Raw genomic sequence first — 20,742 nt, 5'->3', positions numbered from 1 at the left:
CTTACCGTTGTTGCTCTTCTTTCCAGCAAAATGTTTGACATAGAGCTCTGTCCTCTCCCTTTTTCAATGGAAGAGATGTTTGGCTTTATTAGTTGTCGGTTTACAGGATATCCCTCCTCTGTGCAGGAACAAGCTTTACTATGGCTTCATGTAAGTGAATAATATTTATGATCATTTTGAGCAATACTTTTTTGCCTCTAAGAGGCAAAACTAGGTAAAAGAGTGGGGAATTTTGGGGGAATCCATAAATTTCATGATTATGAAGGATCACTGCAGATTAACATCACAAATAGGTGAATAAATGATTAAAATTTAAATTATACGTAGCTGTAGTTGTGGCTAATATAAATTTATGCAAGAATAGTACTGAATTCATAGTGCCTTTTGGTCTTATATTACTAGCTGTCTGGGATTCTGAGAAATCTTTACTTGTAAAGATTGAGAATGATTGATTGAAAGAATGGTTTGTTCACATTGTTCCCTCTAGCTGGAATGACTTCTTTACCTCTGTGTATCCATTAGTGAGCTCCAACTTATCCTTCAAATTTCAACGAAAAATTTTTCTCCTTTGAAAGTTTCTGCTATTTCACACTGCCACCCCCTCATTCCAATCCAGGTTATCATTCTTTCCTCCAGTTATCCATACAGCTTCTCTCTGGAGATTCTGTGTTTACTGTCTGATAGTTTTTGTTATTCCCACTGCTTACAGATTCTTCTAGTTCAAGCACCAGATCTTATTTTTGAGTTTATTACCACTCTCTTTAGCCTTCCTTCCCAGAACCTGGAAGTGTTCTAAAGTTAGTGAATAGTCAATGAAAATTTGTGAAATTGAATGCCTAACATGAGATTTGGACAGAAATTGAATAAAGATTCAATGTTTAGATTAACTGAAGATATAGATAAATTGTTGGATTTTTTTTTGTGTGTGGTGGTGGTTGTGTTTGTTTGTTTTGTGGTGCTGGAGATCAAACCCAAGGATTTCTGAATCCTAGGCAAGGACTCTACCATTGAGCTGTACTGCCAGTTCCTAGATGCATTTCAGTGTCAGGCAAGAATGTTATCCCTTAAGCACTTAAAGAAGCTTTTCTGGGTTCTAAACTGAAGAACAATATTTGTCACAATTGATAGGGCAAAGAGATATGTTTTAAAAAGTCATATTTGTGATCCAGAATTTTATCTTTTCATTCTCAAATAGATCTCCATGATATAATTACCATTTTAGAGAAGCCATTCTTTACAGATGGTTGATGTTATATCAGGATTCAGTTACACATCGTATAACATGCCAGCATGTGGGACCTGTAAACCTGTCTCTGCAGAGCTAGGAAGTTATAGTGGACTGGACTGTGAAGGTAGACTGCTGCAGTTGAAGATTTCAAGGCCAAGATTTCAACTAATATATTGCTTGAAATTCCCCTAACTGTGGAAACATTTATAGAGTTCCTATGTTCACAGCACATGAAAATGAGATAAGAAGTGGTTCTTCATACTTAACTTTCTTCAAATAGCTCATAGTCAGAGTTAGTATCAGATAATTAAATATCACAAAATGTGGTAACTGCTCTAACAAAGTTCTAAGAAAGCATAGAGGAGGGAAGGATTTATTTTGTCTGAAGAGAGGAGGCATTGATTTCCAGAAAGTTCACTATAGATAAAGTGACTTACTTAATTTGGTCTAGAAGGACATGAACTTGTTGCAGAGGGCAAGATTAGGTGGAGCATTCAGAAAAGAATAGGTGTAGAATGGAGGAGGAGGACTGTTGGTAGAATATTTTAGTCCAGGAGGAAGATGCAAGCTAAGACCAGTGTCATTAGGCATAGAGAGGAGAGACAACATCAAAAGAAATTTTACTTGATGGAAGGAGTATGGTGGATATTGGGGTAGTAAAAAAAAACCAAAACCAAAACCAAAAAAAACCATGAAAGATAACAGATTTTCTTGTTGTACAATTTTGATGATGATTGTGTTGATATGTGTAGGTTAAATGTCCTTATGTTTTATAGCTTAATAGTTAATAGGAAATAGTGTTAAATATAGTTTTCTGAGTTGTACAGTTTACATGTTTTTTTTTTTTTGCGGGGGATATGTGCCTTTTTTTCTTCAGGTATTATCGGAGTTAGATATCACGGTTCCACTTCAACTCTTAATAAGTATGTTTTCTGATGGAGTTAATTCTGTCAAAGAACTGGCAAATCAAAGAAAATCAAGAGTCAATGAACTGGCAGGGAACCTTGCAGCTCGAAGGGTAATTATTTCTTGTTTTACTTGTTAAGATTAAAATAAAATAAAACTCCTGTCAGTTATATCAGTATCTGAAAGTATCTCACTAGGAATTCATCACATCTCGTTCCATTAATCTTTTAATCACAGTAAGTAAAACATTAAATTAGGATAGGTTTGGTATAATCGCTAATCAGTAAGTTAATGACTTTTTATTTTCCTTTGAATTGGTTTGAAGTTTAGTTTCCTCATCATTGATAAAGGAAACAGAATAGCTTTTTTGGTTATATGTTCTGATTTTTTTTTTTTTTTGGCGGGGGAGAGTGTTTCCCAGTTAATAAGAATTCTTTACTAGCCACTGGCATATCAGCATTTCTTGTTGGGAGTGAGGAATTTGGAGGATTAATTATTTCTATTTGCCCTGTGTTTGGGGAAGGTCAACTGGTGGAAGCTGTCACTGTGAACTATAGAATACATTTCCTTGATTTCTTTGTACTTTTGTGGATGAGAATAATATGTCAAAATTGTAAGAACTTTTTGATAATATTGCTGTGGAGGACTTGAGAGGACCTGAGAAGACCTGAAAGTTTCTGCTGATAGAGGGATATTCTCAGACCATGAGCAGTTTTGGAGAAGTTGACTTTCACCTAAGGGTTGTTCTCAACTCTGAAATCAATGCTCTCAGCATCAGGCCTCTCCATAGAACAGTCCCATAATATTTCCACCTGCCATTAGGGATCAGAAAGTCTAATATAATCATGGGATCATACTTGGTATTCAAGGAAGTGAGTTCTCATAGATGACATTATAAATATCCATGGATTCTAATTACTCTTGCTGTTTGTTTTTAAAGTGGTATTTGTGGATCTTGATGAGAGAAAATAGAGTCATACACAGATAATTTGGCAGAACTCTGTTACAAAATCTATCTTTGATATAAGTGAAAAACCTTTAATGAAGATTCTTCCTGTAGTTACAGTAAAGGTTAAAAGCCAGTAAGGATTGATGAAGCACCCACGGTCTAGTAGCAGTCCAGACCGAAGTTACTGTGCTCTTAGGGCTGAAGGAAGAAAGAAAAGATTTCTGGTCTGAGAGCAGAACCCCAAGAAAGGGCTGACTGGAAGAAAATATACAATAGTAGCAACACTCCATGAATGTAGCTCCAAAGCAGGAGAGGTTAGTGAGAAATATTCCTACCACTCAGCTGTCCAGCTTCAGCTCTTCTGCTGCTGTCTCTCCTTGACTAAACCCAACTGGATACTAGGTAATAGGAGACAAGGAAAATTCAGTCCATAGCATCCTTGGGTATAAAGTAAGGGTATTAAGGTAGTGATGGCCTAGTTTGGGCATGGGGTGGGAAAAGGGAGAATAACAAATATAGTAGGTTTGATATGAAGTGTTTTCTGATGATAGTTTAATCATTATAATCCCAGAGGCCATTGTTCTTTAATAAGTCATATCAATTTGAGATTCTGTGCTTACCATCTAAAATTTATCTTACAGTGCTTCCCTTTTTCAATCCCTCATTTTTTCTGGGTCTGGTTTTCAGTAGGTTTAGACAACCTAGTTTAATCTCATTTGATTGGAGATGTTTGATGGGATGAGAATGTAGTCAAATGTCTTCATTCTTCAGGTTGCTGATGAATACTAGTTCATCTAAACTGTCAGGAACCTAACAACTGCTCTGAAAATTTGGATGGCTTTACTTCTTGTTTTTATGTTTTGAGACTATAGAGAGCATTTGGAGGGAATATGGCCATTGGGAAATGTCAAAGGAACTCAGTGTGATAGCTGGAAACACCTTCCATTGAGTCCTCAACTATTTTATATGGTAATTTTAGCTTCTGAGTATATTCATGCATGACATTTTTTCTTACAGGTGAGTGTTGCCTCTGATCCTGGTCGGCGAGCTCAGCATAATATGCTGAGCCCATTTCATAGTCCTTTCCAGAGTCCATTTCGGAGTCCTATGCGTAGTCCATTTCGTAGCCCTTTCAAGAATTTTGGACACCCAGGAGGAAGGACTATTGACTTTGATTGTGAAGATGATGAAATGAATCTAAATTGTTTCATCCTCATGTTTGATCTTCTCCTGAAGCAGGTAGCTGAAGCATGAGCTTCCTTTAGATCAGAGGTGAAGAATGAGGCATTGGATAGTAATTCTTTTATATGAATTGGTATCTTCTCACTTACTGAAAGGATGCATCAACACTCAAGACATTTTTGAGATTCCTTTGAGAATTTCCTAAAGAGTATGAAAACTACTTGTGTGAATATCTACAATGATATTAACATGAGAAGCGTTTGAATTTTAAAAGCACACTAGCATTATTAGAGTTAATTCTGTTGACTAAGTTGATTGAACAAACTGGATAATCGTTATCTTCAAAAAGAACAAAGTACAATTCTCTAGTGATGAGGCTAATTTTAATATATTTTATAAGTTGCTATTTGATTATTTTTGTGTATAGGTATGTACTTGTGTATGTGCTGGTCCTGTGGCTTGAAATCAGGACCTGGACACAGTCCATGAGCTTTTTTGCTCAAGTACCACTTGAGCCACAGCTCTATTTCCAGCTTTGTGCTGGTTAATTAGAGAGAAGAATCTCATGAACTTTCCTACCTGGGCTGGCTTTGAACCCTGATCCTCAGATCTTAGCCTCTGGACTACTTAGGATTATGTATGTGAGCCATTGGCACGCAACTATTTGGAGATCTTTTTAGAAGATGAGTTTTGTGATGATACTGGGGCTTTAACACAGGGTCTAAGCACTGTCTGATTGTTCACTCAAAGCTGGCATTATTGAGCCTACAACTCCACATCCAGTTTTTTGGTGGTTAGAGTTAAGAGTCTTCTGGACTTTCCTGCCTGGGCTGATTTTGAACTGTGATCATTAGATCTCAGCCTTCAGCATAGCTAGGATTACAGGTGTGAGCCACTGGCTCCTAGCTTGAAAAGATAGGTTTTTAAGCTTTCATCAAGAGAACATTTCTTTGTAACTTTCTTTTTGAAACAAGTATTTCAGATTTGCAGAGAAGTTACAAGAAGACTATCAAGAATTCCTAAATACTTCTCCCTCAAATTCTTAATATGTTAACACTTTTATCTTTTTCTCTCTTTGTATATGCACGAATCTGGTTAATCTTTTTAAAGAGTAAGTTACAAACGTGGTATCCCCATATCCCTAAATACTTAATGGAGCATTTTCTACAAAATATGGACATTCTCTTATATCACCGCAATAGAGTGGTAATATAACCTTAAACACAAAAGATTCATTTTTTAAAAATTTATTTTTATAAAACATTTTAATTTTTGTAAAAACTTTTTATTGTAAATTGTAAACAATTTTATTTACAAATTTAAATGTAAAAATTAAAAATTGTAAAAATTTTACAATTTGTAAAATTGTAAAAAAAATATTTTTGCTGATAGTGGGGGCTTGAACTCGGCCTCATGACCTCATTTCACTTTTTCACTCAAGGCTGGTGCTCTGCCACTTGGGCCACTTTGTCGACCTCCAGATCATTCATTTTTAAATTGATACAGTAACAATATCATTTTTCTAGCTAAATAAGAAGAACAGCAGCAGAAATGTTTTTGGTCCAGGAGCAATCCAGAATCACTCAGTGTCCATTGGTCCTACTTTCTTACTCTTCTTCAGTCCAGGGCAGTCCCTCATATGTATCATTCACATCCTTGACATTCTGAAGAATATTGCCAAGTTATTATTATTATTATTATTGTTGGCCATGGGGCCTGAATTCTGGGTCTGGGCACTGTCCCTCAGCTCTTCAGCTCAAGGCTAGTGTTCTACCACTTGAGCCATAGCACTACTTCTGGCTTTTTTCTGCTTATGTGGTACTGAGGAATCAAACCCAGGGCCTCATGCATGCAAAGCAAGCGCTCTACCACTGAGCCACCTTCCCAGCCCTGCCAAGTTATTTTGTAAAATGTGTTTCAATTTGGGTTTGTCTGATGTTTCTTTATGTTCATTGGAGTCATACATCTTGGTAGGAAGATCACAGATGTGACACTATGTCCTGTATAGGCAGAAGATATAATAGTTTCCTTCCTGGTGATGGTAACTTTGGTCACTTGGTTAATGAGATTTTTTGCCAACTTTCTTTACTTTATAAAGTCACTACAGTCAGCCCTCTGTGTGTTCCCCTGGGTTCTACATCTACAGATTCAAACACAACCACAAATCAAAAATATTTGAAAAAATAGAAATTGTATCCATTCTGAACATATACAGACTTAGGTTCTTATTATTGTTCCCTGAACAATACAGAATAGCAACTATTCATATTGTATTACTTAAAAATAGCCCTAATATGATTTTAGGCATATAGAAGGATATGCATAGGTTGTATGCAAACACTGTAACATTTTATATAAGGGATTTGAGCACCCATGGATTTTGGAATCTGTGGGTGGTTCTGAAGTCAATCCCCTAGAGATATGGAGGATGATTATATGTTACCTTTTGTAATTAGTAACATGTGGGAGAATACTTTTAAGACTACAAGACTTCCTATTTCTTATCAGATTTTAATTCTCTAGTTTTGTTGATGGATGATTCATTCTTAAATCTGTTATTACTATGATGACTGCCTAATGATAATTATAATTCTATAATTTCTTTAAAATTTATTTGCTGATATTCTACTAAAGGAACAGGTTTTCCTTTTTGCTGACATACATTTATTCATCTAATTACTCCTACATGCACCACTGAATTCTTATTTTATCAAGTGGGTTATAATGTGCTACTTACTTGTTTTGTTTGCATTGTTCCATATATAGTCACTGGGAGTCCTGTCAAGATGGTTCTTTTGGTCTCTTCACTCTGTCTTTGTTCCTGTCTCTCTATCTCTGTGAATTTTTGTGTTGCTGTGGATAGAACACAGGACCTGTACACACTAAACAAGTGCTCTACTACTAAGCAGTATCTCCAGCCTTCCACATTTCCTTGATTTCTAGCATAGCTAGATATGTTCCAGGCTCATTTTTATATTTTTCTAGCCCTTGATGAAATGATGCCAGGCATTTCTCCAAGGAAAACTGGCTCTTGTCAGTGGATAATAGCTTTTAGAAACCACGGTCAAGGTGAGGAGCAGAGTTGTTTTTATAATAGGTAAAATCTGGACTGGAGGTGTGACTTAGTGGTAAGAGAACCTGCCTTACAAGCATGTGGCCCTGAGTTCAAACCCTAGTACTGCAAAAAAGAGAGAGGAAAAAATGCATTCTATTAAATGGGCAAAATCTCACAATTATGCTTGAAAAATAACTTTTAAAAACTCTCAAATTTTACACATGATTCTTAAAAGAATTCCTATTGCTTTGACTTGTATTTATATTATTTTTAGAGGAGCTTATAGAAAGGAATGTATATTCTTGTTTTAGAAGACTATATTCTTTAATAATATGATAATACTGTCAATTATTAAAAATTATCTCTAAGTAGTATCAATAGAATATTTGATAAAAGGACCAAACTTCTTCTTTTTTTGTCTGTGTGTATGTGTGTGTCTCTTTTCCATTGTCTTCCAGATGGAGTTGCAAGATGATGGAATTACAATGGGTTTAGAGCACAGCTTGTCAAAGGACATTATTTCTATTATAAACAATGTCTTCCAGGCCCCCTGGGGGGGCTCCCATTCTTGCCAGAAGGATGAAAAAGCAATTGAGTGTAACTTATGTCAGTCTAGTATTCTCTGCTATCAGCTTGCGTGTGAACTCCTGGAGAGACTAGCTCCCAAAGAAGAAAGCCGGCTGGTGGTAAGCAGTTGCAGAAATGAGATGACTCATATATAGTAGAAATAAAAAAAATTCAGTAGTTGGTGTAATGGGATCTTTCTCCCATGCTGGGTTACAGGTAAGATTGTGTTAAAAGAAAGGCCTTGTGTTTCTGCTAACTCAGGCTCCTGGAAAGGGATGGAGCCCCATACAGAACTTAAGTAGGTGGTTTGAGTTAGAGTCATAGCAACTTGATTTATGTAATTCTTATGAATGCAAAATATTACTTGTATTCCTAAAATAATTTTAGTGCTAAATTATTTTATAATTTAAGTAATAATGCAGACAATAGCATATGTAACCATATAATAAATAGCTTGTAAATGGACACTGTTCCAAAGTAACTTTGGATTGTAAAACACATTGACTTCATCAGCAATCAAGAAAACCTTCATTCCTTTTTACAGATTACTTTTCTTGTTTAAATAAAATTGTCTAAATTGATAAATGCCAAATTTTGCTCCATATAGTAGCTATTTTCTGTATAGCCTATTTTTTAAAGACCTAAGATATAATATTTATAATACCAAAATACTTCCATACCATCAGAAGTAGATGAAGCTGAATTACTTGAGTCATTTCCTGCCATCTTTTTCTCTTTTGTCTTCTCTTTTCTGTTAATCTAGGGTTGAAAGTAACTTCTCTAAAATGTACAGTATACAATCAATGAAGTCTTTCTTTAGTTTCAATTCATTTAACTTATTAGTCCTACCTGGCTCAACATAAAATCTTTGTAGTATATATTCTTGCATAGTCATCAGATTTTTATTGTAGGACAGTCACAACTTCCAATGGCCAGCTTTTGGTAACCACCATTTTATTCTCTACCACTAGGAGTTTTAGATTCATATGTAAATAATAATGTGCTGTGCTTGGCTTTCTATGCCTTGCTCATTTTGTGTGGCATAATATCCTTCAGGTTCAATTAGTAAGTATAAAATAATATTTAACATCCACCCCATCATAAAACCAAGTCCAAACAAGACACAATAATAGATGATGAGAAATCAGTCTCTGGAGCTCACTGGTAGAGAATGCTAAATTAGCATACATGGAAGCCTCAGGTTTAATTCCAACAAAAAAAATCCTATGGTTTAATCAGGAAGACTTTTTTTTTTTTTTTTTGGTCGTGGGGCTTGAACTCTGGGCCTGGGCACTGTCCCTCAGCTCTTTAGCTCAATACTAGCGCTCTATCACTTGAGCCACGGTGCCACTACTGGTTTTCTGATGCTTTATTGGAGATCAAAGTCTCACAGACTTTCCTGCCCAGGTTGGTTTTGAACCGTGATCCTCAGATCTCAGCCTTCTGAGTAGCTAAATTATAGGCGTGAGCCACCAGCACCTGGCTAGGAAGACTTTTAAGTAAAGAAAAAACTGTAGGAAAAGACAGCACTTGGGCTGGGAAGGTGGCTCAGTGGTAGAGTGCTTGCCTTGCATGCATGAAGCCCTGGGTTTGATTCCTCAGCACCACATAAAGCAGAAAAAGCTAGAAGTGGCACTGTGGCTCAAGTGGTAGAGCACTAGCCTTGAGCTGAAGAGCTGAGGAACAGTGCCCAAGCCCAGAGTTCAGGTTCCATGACTGACAAAAAAAGCAAAAAAAAAAAAAAACAAAACAAAAAAACCTTGGAAAAGATAGCACTTGGAAGGTTGAGGTAGGAGAATCTTAAGATCAAGCCCAGCATGGGCTACATGGCAAGACCTTGTCACACAAAAAAACCCAAAACAAACAACAAAGCAAACTAAAAATCCCACAAGACAGTATGATGAATCAAATGATGAAGGGATGAACAAAGTAGCTATGGGTATATGGAAAAATCCATATGCTGGGGTCAAGAAAACCTTGTTGGGGAAGATGAGACCTGAACATTAAGTAAAGGAGGAGTGGAATTAATAAAAGGAAGATTATAGGACTTTCCAGAACTAGAAAAGTGCCTAAAATGATAGATACCCATTAATCCAATTTTTTTGCTGGATAGATTAATCCATTTGTCAGGGCAGAATCCGAATTATTTCATCTCTTATTATCTCAGAATTTTAACATGGGTTTCAGAGGGAGCTGACCATACTCAAACCACTGCATTCAAGTGCTGATGCATGCATCATTGGAAATATGGATCATATTCTTCAGGGAAGATTAGAAAGATATGGATGCTGTAGCCATGTGCATATTGTGGTAGGATGTGTAGGGTGAGATGGGAAGAGAACTAATGTTGTAATTCTGGGAAGTACTAGTTCTTAAGAAGGGGAAGAAGGAACAAAAAGAAAGAAAGACCGGAAATAAATTGAGAAGAACCAGAGATACAAAAGAAAAATGGGAGAACATTAGCACAGAAACCAAGGTAGATTGTTTAGAAAAGGAGGGCATAGTCTTCCATATTGAGTTTTAAAGAGAGGAAAAATATAGAAAAGTGCCCTTGGATTTCTGAAATTAGGGGGTCCTTAGTGCTCTCAGAGATGATGCTAACCAAGAGCCAGAGTCAGATTCTAGAAGTTTACAGTTTGAAGACTGTCAGCTGAAGAAGTATTTACAAGAAGTATAGACTTTTCTTTCAAGGAGAGAGTGAAGAAGTTGGATGGGGCTGCCAGGAGCTTCCTTTGCCCTGTTCCTAACAGACCTTTAATTTCATTTTTAATTTTGAGTTAACATGCATTTGTAATATGAGGTTTTGTTGTGATATTTCCATATATACACACAGTGTAATTTGAATAAATATCTCCTCTACCACATTCCCATCTCCCCTTCCTCCTCCTCCTTTTAAAAATGTTTAGAGGGTTTCATTATGCTGTTAACTCATATGTATCTGTGTTATATATATATCATCATTATCATAAGTATTTTAGGTCTGTACTCCACAAATGAGCAAGAACACTTGATAATCTTTTTTTTTTGAGTTTGGTTTGTCTTGCTCAACATGATCTCCAGACAGCAAGCTTCCGATACTGTGCCATTTTTTTTACAACATCATGCCATAAAACAAGGAAAGAAATAAGCATAAACATGGAACAACTGAGCCACCAAAGCAATCCCCAATGTCCACATGTTTTTCATTTGTCATGGGCTCAAAATCAATTTGGAGATAGAGCTAAAGGATTTAGTTTTTCTCTCTTGAATTTGATGGGAAGAGGGGCTCAATAAAAGTGTTAGTGTTTGATTTTTTAATGATTGATGTAGATTAAAAGAAGTCAGGTAGTAGGGGGAAAACAAAGGAGGAGGTAACAATGCTTAATTGGAAATGTACTTGTTACCTTGCTCATGTAACTGTAACCCCTCTGTACAGCATTTTTACAATAAAAATGCATTAAAAATAAAAATAAAAAAAGAAGTCAGATAACTCCTGGCTTCAAAGATGTTTATCAACAATACCCTAGTTTTGTTATACTTTAGTATAAAGCTGTGAACTTTGTAACTTTATAAAACAAGACATAAAACAAATAAAACAGGAGGATAAAGTACTAAATTAGTAAAAGAGGACTCTGTCTTAGAACACAGTTTCTGTGCACTGCCATCTTAACTGTTTCAGCTTCCTCCTGAGTCAAGTGGAGGACAAGAGATTGAGGAGAGGATGTGAAGAATTGCTGGCAGAAGTCTTAGTCAGGTTTGCAAGACAGGTAACACCAATCCAACCACATTAGATGACAGTACCAGAAATGTGGGTTATTGAGTATATGTAGAAAAATCAATATGCAGCACACAACCTCCCACTGTATCAAGTTGTATGAAATTCAATTTATAATTTGACTGTCTTGTTTTATGTGGCTTATGAAAAGAAGCAACCTCACACACACACACACACACACACACACACACACACACAGAATATACATACTTAATGCTCTTTTTAAAATCTTTCCATTTTGCAGCTTATTTTGCATGTATAAACACAACATGTTGCATGTAAGTATAAATATATGTGTGCTTAGATAATGTCAAGTATTTACTCTGTAGCTGTTAAACAAGGTCTTCAAGTCTTCATCACCTGCCAGCTGTCATGCTACTTTCTGTTTTTATGCCTTTGACTGCAGATAGATATACAGGTAGATACCTTAAGAAAGTAAGATCATACAGTGGTTGTCATTTGTGTCTGGTTTATTTCACTTAATGTAGTGCCCTAAAATTTCTTCCAAATGGTAACATATGTCTGACTCTCTACTTTTTAAGATAAAATTCCATTGTGTAGATAGACTTTTTGTTCATTCATTTGGTTATTCATGGGCACCTGGGCTACATTACTTTCCTTTAACTCAGGTATTATATCACTTTCTTGTTCCTAAACCCCTGACAACCAGATAACCAGAGTTTGCATTTGAAAGTATCTCTGTGAACACTTTATTCCCTTCTAAATACCTTCTGTCATTGAACAAAATATGCACAGATGAGAATCGATTGGGGAGTGGCATAATCATCTTCGGGAATAAAGCAGAAGGTGGGAGAACAGGCTAGAAGATCTGACAATGATTTTGCTATCTTTCCATATTTATTTCAAGTGAAAGGAAGTATTTCAGCATAGCTTATATAGACTTCTCAGTGTCAACAAAGCAAGCTCAGGCCCTTCTAAGACTCACTCTCTGCTCAGCACACAGGCCAGGCAGTGATATACCTTTGTTGACCCAAGCCAGTTTTTTTTTATAGCCCTCAAGAACTGCTCATCTGGCTGCTTGTTGTATTTGTTGCAGGAGCCCACAGACAGCCTTGAAGACAGTCTCCTTTCTTCCAGACCAGAGTTCATCATAGGCCCTGAAGCAGAGGAGGAAGATAATCCAGCAACCAAGCATGGAGAGAATCCAGGCAATTGCAGTGTGCCTACAGAACATGCTGGTAGGTGAATGTGGCTGTTGGGAAGTATGCAGTATACACTTTCCAGTTTGTGTTGCATAGAGCCTTGGCTCACACTGTTTCACACCATTGAAGCAGAGTTTTAAAGAATACCTGAGGTGATGTTTCATTGATTTTCAGAGTAGTAAAAGCTCTGTGTTGCTTTCTATGGAATGTTTTCATTGGAGTGAGTTCATGGTGGGGAGATGTGGGACAATGTGCTAAAGGCCTGGCAAGAGTGTTCCAGTGTGGTATATTTCAGAAGTTGTAGTTTTTGTTTGCTTTTCATTGTATTGAGAATTGAACCAGAGGTCTTTTGAATGCTAGACAAGTGCTCTGTCTCTTGAGATGCACCCCCTAGGCCTTTGGTTCATATTTTGTTTTTGAGATAGGATCATCATAACTTTGCCCGAAGTTGGCCGTCATCTTGCAATCTTTCTATCTTGCCTCCTCAGTAGTTGGGAATACAGGTATGTTTTACCATACCTGGATGTATTGAAGTATTTTTTTTTCCTCTCCTGGTCCTGGGGATTGAACTCAGGGCCTGGGCACTATCCCTGAAGTTCTTTTTGCTCAAGGCTAGCACTCTACCACTTGAGCCACAGTGCCACTTCTGGCTTTTTCTGTTTCAGTGGTACTAAGGAATCAAACCCAGAGCTTCATGCATGCTAGGCAAGCATGCTACCACTAAACCACTTCCCAGCCTCTATATTGGAGTTTTAAGAAAGATTTTCTTTAAATAAAGTATCCTTCAGAGAAGAAAGTTAGTCTGGCAGCATAGCTCAAATACCTGGCTAGCCAGGGTGAAGCCTTGAAAAGAAAGCCCAAATCTACTGATTTACTTCACCCTACTTCAGCCTTCTTACTTAGCAAATAAGAAAATAAATCCTAGATTGATTATTTCACTTGCTCATGGTCCTGTAGTTCATGATTCATTTGTAATTTATCATTTATATTCTTATAAATAAAATAAATGAGCTTCATTCTCTACCTTTGATTCTGGGCACAACAGAGGTGGGGTCTGGGAATTAGAAATCCAAATACTGAATACCTTATAGTGGCAGGAGTTGGGACTGAAACTTATTTATCCTGGTTTACTTAATAGTGAGCTTGTTTTAGGACTGAAGTTGTTAAGGCCTAGATTTAGAGTTAAACTTATGTAGATTTGAACCCTATGAGAAGTAGAGACATAGGATCCACAAACTATTTCTATGCAAATATCTGTCTATAATATAAAGTATCATAATATTTGCATATGAGCTATGTACTTCTCATATACATTAAATTATCCTTAGATTACTTAAGTAACAAAATGGAAAAGCTGTGTTTTATTTTATTTTGTTTTGTTTTGTGGTGATGAGGATGGATCCCAAGGCCTTACACATGCTAGGCATGAGCTTTAATACCCAGTTATATTCTTGGCCTATCATGAAAAAATGATACAGTTATTCTGTATAATTTATAGAACAATATGTTCAGTAAAGATGCAGTTATTTTTCTTTGAATACTTTTGAGCCTTGGTTGGATTGAATCTACCAATAGATACAGAAAGCCAACTGTACTATTTTCCTTGTTGAATTATTATAAACTCTACTTTAAAAAATATATGGGTATTCTGACACAGACAATAGCGCCTATCACAGCTTTGGTCTATTTTCCTTCTTTTATTTTTTATTTTCTTGCAAGAACAGTTACTGTCTCTATTGAGCTGGTCCTGTGGTGCACATCTGTAATTCCAGCACTCAAGAGGTTGAAACAAAGCAGATCATGAGTTCAAGGGCTACCTACATAAGAGATCCATCTCAAACAGAAGCAGACAACAAACTGTCGCCTCAGAGAAGCTCCTTTTGGCTTTCTTCCTAGATCAGTGTTCCTTATTGCTGAGCGCCTTAATGTTACTTCTGGTCTGTGACCTGCAGGAACCAATGTTCCATTGACATATGCTTAGTGAGTTCCATGTCATTCTAGATGATTCTCTTCTTTCTGCATCTTATAGAAAGCTGCATTTCTTATAGCGACTAGATATGTCCACACCAAAAATACATAAAAATGTTGTGTTAAACAAAATAGAATCAAGTGTGGATAACAAGCACTTAAAATGCCTGTGAGGGGCGGAGTCCCAAAAAACTATTTAATCTGAATACCAAGAGGGTTTGATGGATGTTATCTCTGATCCTAGGAATTTCCACAACTTACCATGACACAGTATTTCAGACATTTTGCACTCATTTTGATACCTGGTTCGCTAGTGGCTTCTAGTCTCTAGCATGCTAGTCTGTATGCCATATCCCTGCTCCACCATAGAGGTGAAAAGTTCAGGGATCCTCATGAGAAAATGAATCCATGAGTGGTGTTCTTTTCTTTTCTTTTTCTTTTTCTTTTTTTTTGGGTCTGGTCGTGGGACCTGAACTCTGGGCCTGGGCGCTGTCCCTCAGCTCTTCAGCTCAAGGCTAGCGCTCTACCACTTGAGCCACAGCGCCACTTCCAGCTTTTTCTTTTTGCTTATGTGGTGCTGAGGGATTGAACCCAGGGCCTCGTGCATGCAACGCAAGCGCTCTACCACTGAGCCACCTTCCCAGCCCCAATGAGTGGTGTTCTTATCTGAGTATATTCATCTTGTTCAAAATATGCTCATTTTGTGTTAGTCTATGTGATAAACCCCACTTTCAGTGCTAGTAGTCTTGCATACATCTCTTTAATATTTGTTTCCATTTTAATTACAAAGCTTCTCATCATTTAGGGAGCATAAGAGCTTCCATCTCACAGGAGCGCAGGGTTGGCTTGAGGTAGCTCAGAGAGCCAGACACTAGAATTTGTAATAGGCAACAAAGTGAAAGGGGAGGCTGACAACACTACTTCTGAAGGTTTCCTGCACTTGCCTCGTAGCAGGATATACGCTCATCTGGACACCAGTGCAGACATTACATAAACATTTTTGATACATTCGGTATCTATTTTTTCTGATCTATTTTTCTCTGATTTTATATCTTAGCAGACGGTGGGAGAAGTGGAGGTAAGCTAACTTTCGTGTAATTATTTCTCCACAGTGATAAAGAATGATACGGAAAGAAAATTTTGCTACCAACAGCTTCCAGTAACATTAAGACTAATATATACTATTTTCCAGGTATGTTTTTTTTTTTTTTAAATCTTTGATTGTTTGGCTTGGTAGCAATGCTGTTTTGAAAAGCCCAGTAACCATGTGGTTTGTTTACATAGGAAATGGCTAAGTTTGAAGAGCCAGACATTCTCTTTAATATGCTCAATTGCCTGAAGATTCTCTGTCTGCATGGAGAGTGTTTATACATTGCTAGAAAAGATCATCCTCAATTTTTAGCCTATATTCAGGACCATATGTTGATTGCCAGGTATGTCTTGCTAACCTTTCCTTTTTGTTTACACTTTAGGCTTTAGGTGTGAAAATTAAAATCAGAATATGACTTACTCTAGTTTTTGTTTTTGTTTTTGGTTGGTCGTGGGGCTTGGACTCTGGGCTTGGGCGCTGTCCCTCAGCTCTTCAGCTCAAGGCCAACGCTCTACCGCCTGAGCCACACCGCCACTTCCACTCTAGTTCATTTGACTTATTGTTCTTAGCTAAGAAAGCTTAATTTGTTATGGGAACTACATTATTCTGAATGCTAATATGAAAATAGCAGTGTTTACTTGCTAGATTCTGTGGAAATAAATATGGTAAAATAAAGATTATTTTATGCCTTTCAGTTATTTGATTGGGTAATAAAATAGTATACCTAGTAGGCAAATTTGATTAAAGTAAATTATATGTATGTATCAAAACATTACAGTGATAATTTTTTACACAGTTAATATGTTATTAAAAATAAAAATAAATATAATATAGTGAAAAGAAAGACTACGTCAACAGACAATAAGTTAATAATTACCTACTATAACTTGGTAACAATTTAATTATTTTCTTACCAGAACTAGAGCTGCTAATGAACATTTAAAATCCTTCCTCATGTTGTCTGATAAATTACTTTTAGAGTAATATGAGTCATTTTGAGAAGAATAATAAAACATCATCCTAGGTCTGTAGTGTTCTCTACCTGAGAATCTTAAAATACCTGTTATAATCTTCCTGGAAATAAATTTTTAAAAAGTCTTCATTTTACATGTAAGAGAATGAATTGATTAAAAAAAGGGAAGGGTGATTCATGTACACTTTGCTGACGCTGTCTCATGTTCACTCACTTTGTTCATTTATTTATTCAACAAATATATACAATGCTTACCATATACATTATTATACTAAGTGTACGAGAATTTGCAGTCTAGTTTGGAAAAGAATGAATACTAAAATATACAGAAGGTGACCATGATTTTTTTGTTATTTAATGTGGTCTACTTTTGAGAGTAGTTTTCATAATAACTTCAAAATATAAAAGTAGACTAAGTTCATCACACTCTTACCCAAGACACACGATCATTCTGTGTATGTATGTATATGTCTCTATTAATCTAAGGGAATGTGATTCATGGCTAATTTGCATAGCTCCCAGGTGGGCAGGAACATTTCTAGATGAATGATTAGGGAAGGACTCAGCAGAAGATACCGCTTGAGTGAGAAGTACAGTCAAGAATTTGCATAAAGGTTTGAAATAGGTAGGACATTTAGTGGAAAGCAGGAGTATCAAGGACAAATGGAATTGGAAGGAAGAGAAAAGAAATGGACAAGGCTTACTTAAATAATCCCAAGTTCTATTTTGCTGCATGGTGCAATTTTAGGAGAGAAGGAAAATAAAAGAAGCTAGAGAAGTAAGATGGGACTCAAGTGCAAAGAACCTTCAAAGATACTTTCTTTAATGAGGTCTCTGAAAGATAATAAAATAATGAGCAGGGTCAAAGTTGAGCCTTAATTGAGAATGTCAAAAAGAGCCACATTCAAAAGAATGCAAGGTCATGTCACAGGAATTAAAGGTTTATAAGCACAGTACTTTGTTTTCCGAAAAGTTTGTTATAATGGGACTGAAGGTATATAGCACAATATTCTGTTCTCTGAAAATTTTGTTACAAAAATAAAGGAAACATTGGCTACTTTAGAGGGGAAAGAGAGCTAATATCAAGGACTTGTAGGATAGGGAAAATTTGGATAGATTTATTACCAGTGGAAAAGGATCAGAAGAGAGGGCTAGAAAGAGAATAATGGTACCACCATCTGGAAAGCAAGTGACTGTAATCAAGAATAAAGGGTGGAGCTGGGTGCCAGAGGATGAGATCTGAGGATTACAGTTTGAAGCCAGATCAGGCAGGAAATGTCTGTGATATCCTTATCCCCACTTAACTACTGCCCTTCCTTCCCAAGAAAAGCTGGAAATGGGGCTGTAGCACAAGTAGTAGAGCACCAGCCTTGAGCACAAAAGCTCAAGGACAGTGCCAGGGATCTGAGTTCAAGACCCAAGCTTGCCACCAAAAATAAAGAAAGAAAGACAGAGAGGAAGGAAGGAAGGAAGGAAGGAAGGAAGGAAGGAAGGAAGGAAGGAAGAAATAACAAAGGGTAGAAAAGTGGAGGAATGTTCTTTCCTTTGACAGTGATAACTTCTGAGGAAAAGAGATCATTGGTGCTGAGTTTTGTTTTGCTGCCTTCAACTAAATTGAACATACCATTAAAGACAGATTGTGGCCTTTTTCCTTTGCATTCTTCATAGGGCTTATTTTCATACTCTAGAAACATCTTTATCTTCACAATGATAATAATGAATGATAATAGCTCAAGGTCACTGAATATCTACTATGCATCAACTATGCATCATGTTGTTTAATACAGCCCACAATAAGAGGAAATTAAAGTTCAGATGAGTTGAGACATTTACACATGATTGCATAGCTAATTAATGGTATAGGTAGGATTAGATCCATGTTTCCATTACTCAGATTAAGCATATGTCATTTGAAAAAATCTTTTAAATTCTAAAGCTTTGGTGTATCTTTTGACTAATGTAACTCCAGTGGCTTGTATCTCAATGTATTTTGCAAATAAGGTTAGTTCTACCATCTCTCAGTTAGTTCTACCATCTCTCTCTGTTTCTCTCTGTCTCTGTCTTTGTCTCTCTATGTCACTACCTCTCTCTGTCACTTTATCTTTTCCCCCCTCATCTTTCTTTCAGCCCATCAGTGAGGCCAGTTCTGTCAGAACTTTTTACAGCAACCTAAATGTTGTCTTATTCCTAGTCAGGATGACTCTGGAAGCGCTGGACTGATACCCTTCAATTCTGAGATTACAGAAGGAGGATATCTCAGAAGCCATATTGCTCTTGGAGAGAGGCTTTCTGACGCTATTATGTTTGGATCATATGCCCAATTATAGGCCAATCACTCTGTTCAGGATATTTGATTAATTTACATTTTGTGTTTCCCTTTATAACAGGAAAGGTGGAAAAGCTTGAGTGACAATCATATCAGTTCTTGCAGAGATTGTTATTAATAGAAAAACAGTTGTTCTTTTCCATAAATAAAGGGAAAAAACTGCTGGACAGGCAAAACCAATAAAAATGTCCAGATACTCACTATATGAAAAATTTAGCAGTCACTTATTATAACTGGCATGTATGTTATTTAACTCATTGTTCATTTATAGAGCTGAATTTAGAAGTCAATTAAAATCTTATGTTAAAATACAGTGTCTATAATGTTACATAAAACAATTTCTTCAAACAGAATAAAGCCTAGGAAATGTTTGTCACAGGATTGTTATCTTGTGGATGAGTGCAGTTTCAACAAAAGCATCCCTACTGGATGCCAACTAACTACACTTTCCGTGAATTAAGACGTCGGGATTTTTTTTATTCCGAAAAGGTTATGGTAACTGTAAGCACTTTCCTTCTCCTTGGTTCCCCAGCCTGTGGAGAGTTGTCAAGTCTGAGTTCTCCCAGCTGTCCTCCTTGGCAGTCCCTCTCCTTCTCCATGCTCTGTCACTTCCTCATGGTGCTGACATCTTCTGGACAATCATAAATGGAAATTTCAACAGCAAAGACTGGAAGATGAGGTTTGAAGCAGGTATTTCTATATTAGCTTAACAATTCCCTGGGCCATAAGGTAAACCAGTTGTATAGTTTAAATTTTTTAAAAATTGTTATTATGAAAGTGATGTACAGAGGGATTATAGTTACATAAGTCAGGTAAAGAGTATATTTCTTTTTGGACAATGTCACCCCTTCCCTCACTCTCTTCCAGTTCTTTCCTGCCCATAATATAGTTAATTCTCAACATAGTATCTAGTGAGTACCACTGCTGCATTTGTTTACTCTTTGTCCCTCCATTTCTGTGCCTCCCCTTACCCTCCCCGAGACAGACAACAGAAAAGAAAACAAAAACAATGAAGAAAAAGCCCTCTGGTTTCCATTTTCTGGAGTTAATTTCAATAAAACTATTTTATATGATCAAAAGCACATAAGCATTGTGCCTTTGTGATCTTCTCCTAAGACAGATGTATAGTTTGGGCATTTATTTTTAGCCTTAATTTCTTTTATTTTTTGGAGGAGGGGGTGGGGAGGTGGTGGTGTTCAGTCGTAGGACTTGAACTCTGGGCCTGGCACTGTCCTTGAGGTCTCTTTGCTCAAGGCTAGAGCTCTACCACTTTGAGACACAGAGCAACTTCTGGTTTTCTGGTGGCTAATTGGAGATAAGAGTCTCACATTTTCCTGTGAAGTCTGGCTTTGAATGGTGATCCTCAGATCTCAGCCCCCTGAGTATCTAGGATTACAGCTATGATTAAGCCTGTCTTAACTCTAATTTCCCTTCCCATCCTTGTAAAGGGAATTCTCATGCTGTGTTCTTTGCTGGTTCCATTTAGATGAGCTTAGATGCAGTGTAGTTTTAGGGGGGATTCTTGCCATGTTTGCCAAAGTGTAATTACTCTTATTATACACACATAATTAACTTCAGCCT

At 36.8% G+C, this 20,742-nt stretch overlaps 1 protein-coding gene across 8 annotated transcripts in view; it reads left to right on the top strand.

Annotated features, from left to right (window-relative positions):
- Unc79 (unc-79 homolog, NALCN channel complex subunit) overlaps positions 1 to 20,742 on the top strand; it is a 238,323-nt gene that overhangs the window by 121,412 nt on the left and 96,169 nt on the right. For all 8 annotated transcript variants that reach the window (XM_069997680.1, XM_069997681.1, XM_069997678.1 and 5 more), the window contains exons 16-23: positions 27 to 150; positions 2,106 to 2,246; positions 4,101 to 4,322; positions 7,779 to 8,006; positions 12,699 to 12,840; positions 15,885 to 15,964; positions 16,057 to 16,205; positions 19,694 to 19,851. In XM_069997680.1, the coding sequence (XP_069853781.1) occupies positions 27 to 150; positions 2,106 to 2,246; positions 4,101 to 4,322; positions 7,779 to 8,006; positions 12,699 to 12,840; positions 15,885 to 15,964; positions 16,057 to 16,205; positions 19,694 to 19,851 (1,244 nt within the window). The remainder of the gene's footprint in view (positions 1 to 26; positions 151 to 2,105; positions 2,247 to 4,100; positions 4,323 to 7,778; positions 8,007 to 12,698; positions 12,841 to 15,884; positions 15,965 to 16,056; positions 16,206 to 19,693; positions 19,852 to 20,742) is intronic.

The sequence above is a fragment of the Dipodomys merriami genome, unplaced genomic scaffold (assembly GCF_024711535.1).
Source record: "Dipodomys merriami isolate MVZ:Mamm:240054 unplaced genomic scaffold, mDipMer1.0.p SCAF_50, whole genome shotgun sequence".
Classification (NCBI taxonomy): domain Eukaryota; kingdom Metazoa; phylum Chordata; class Mammalia; order Rodentia; family Heteromyidae; genus Dipodomys; species Dipodomys merriami.
Note: the sequence above shows the minus strand (reverse complement) of the source record. Positions and strands in the feature narration are given on the sequence as shown.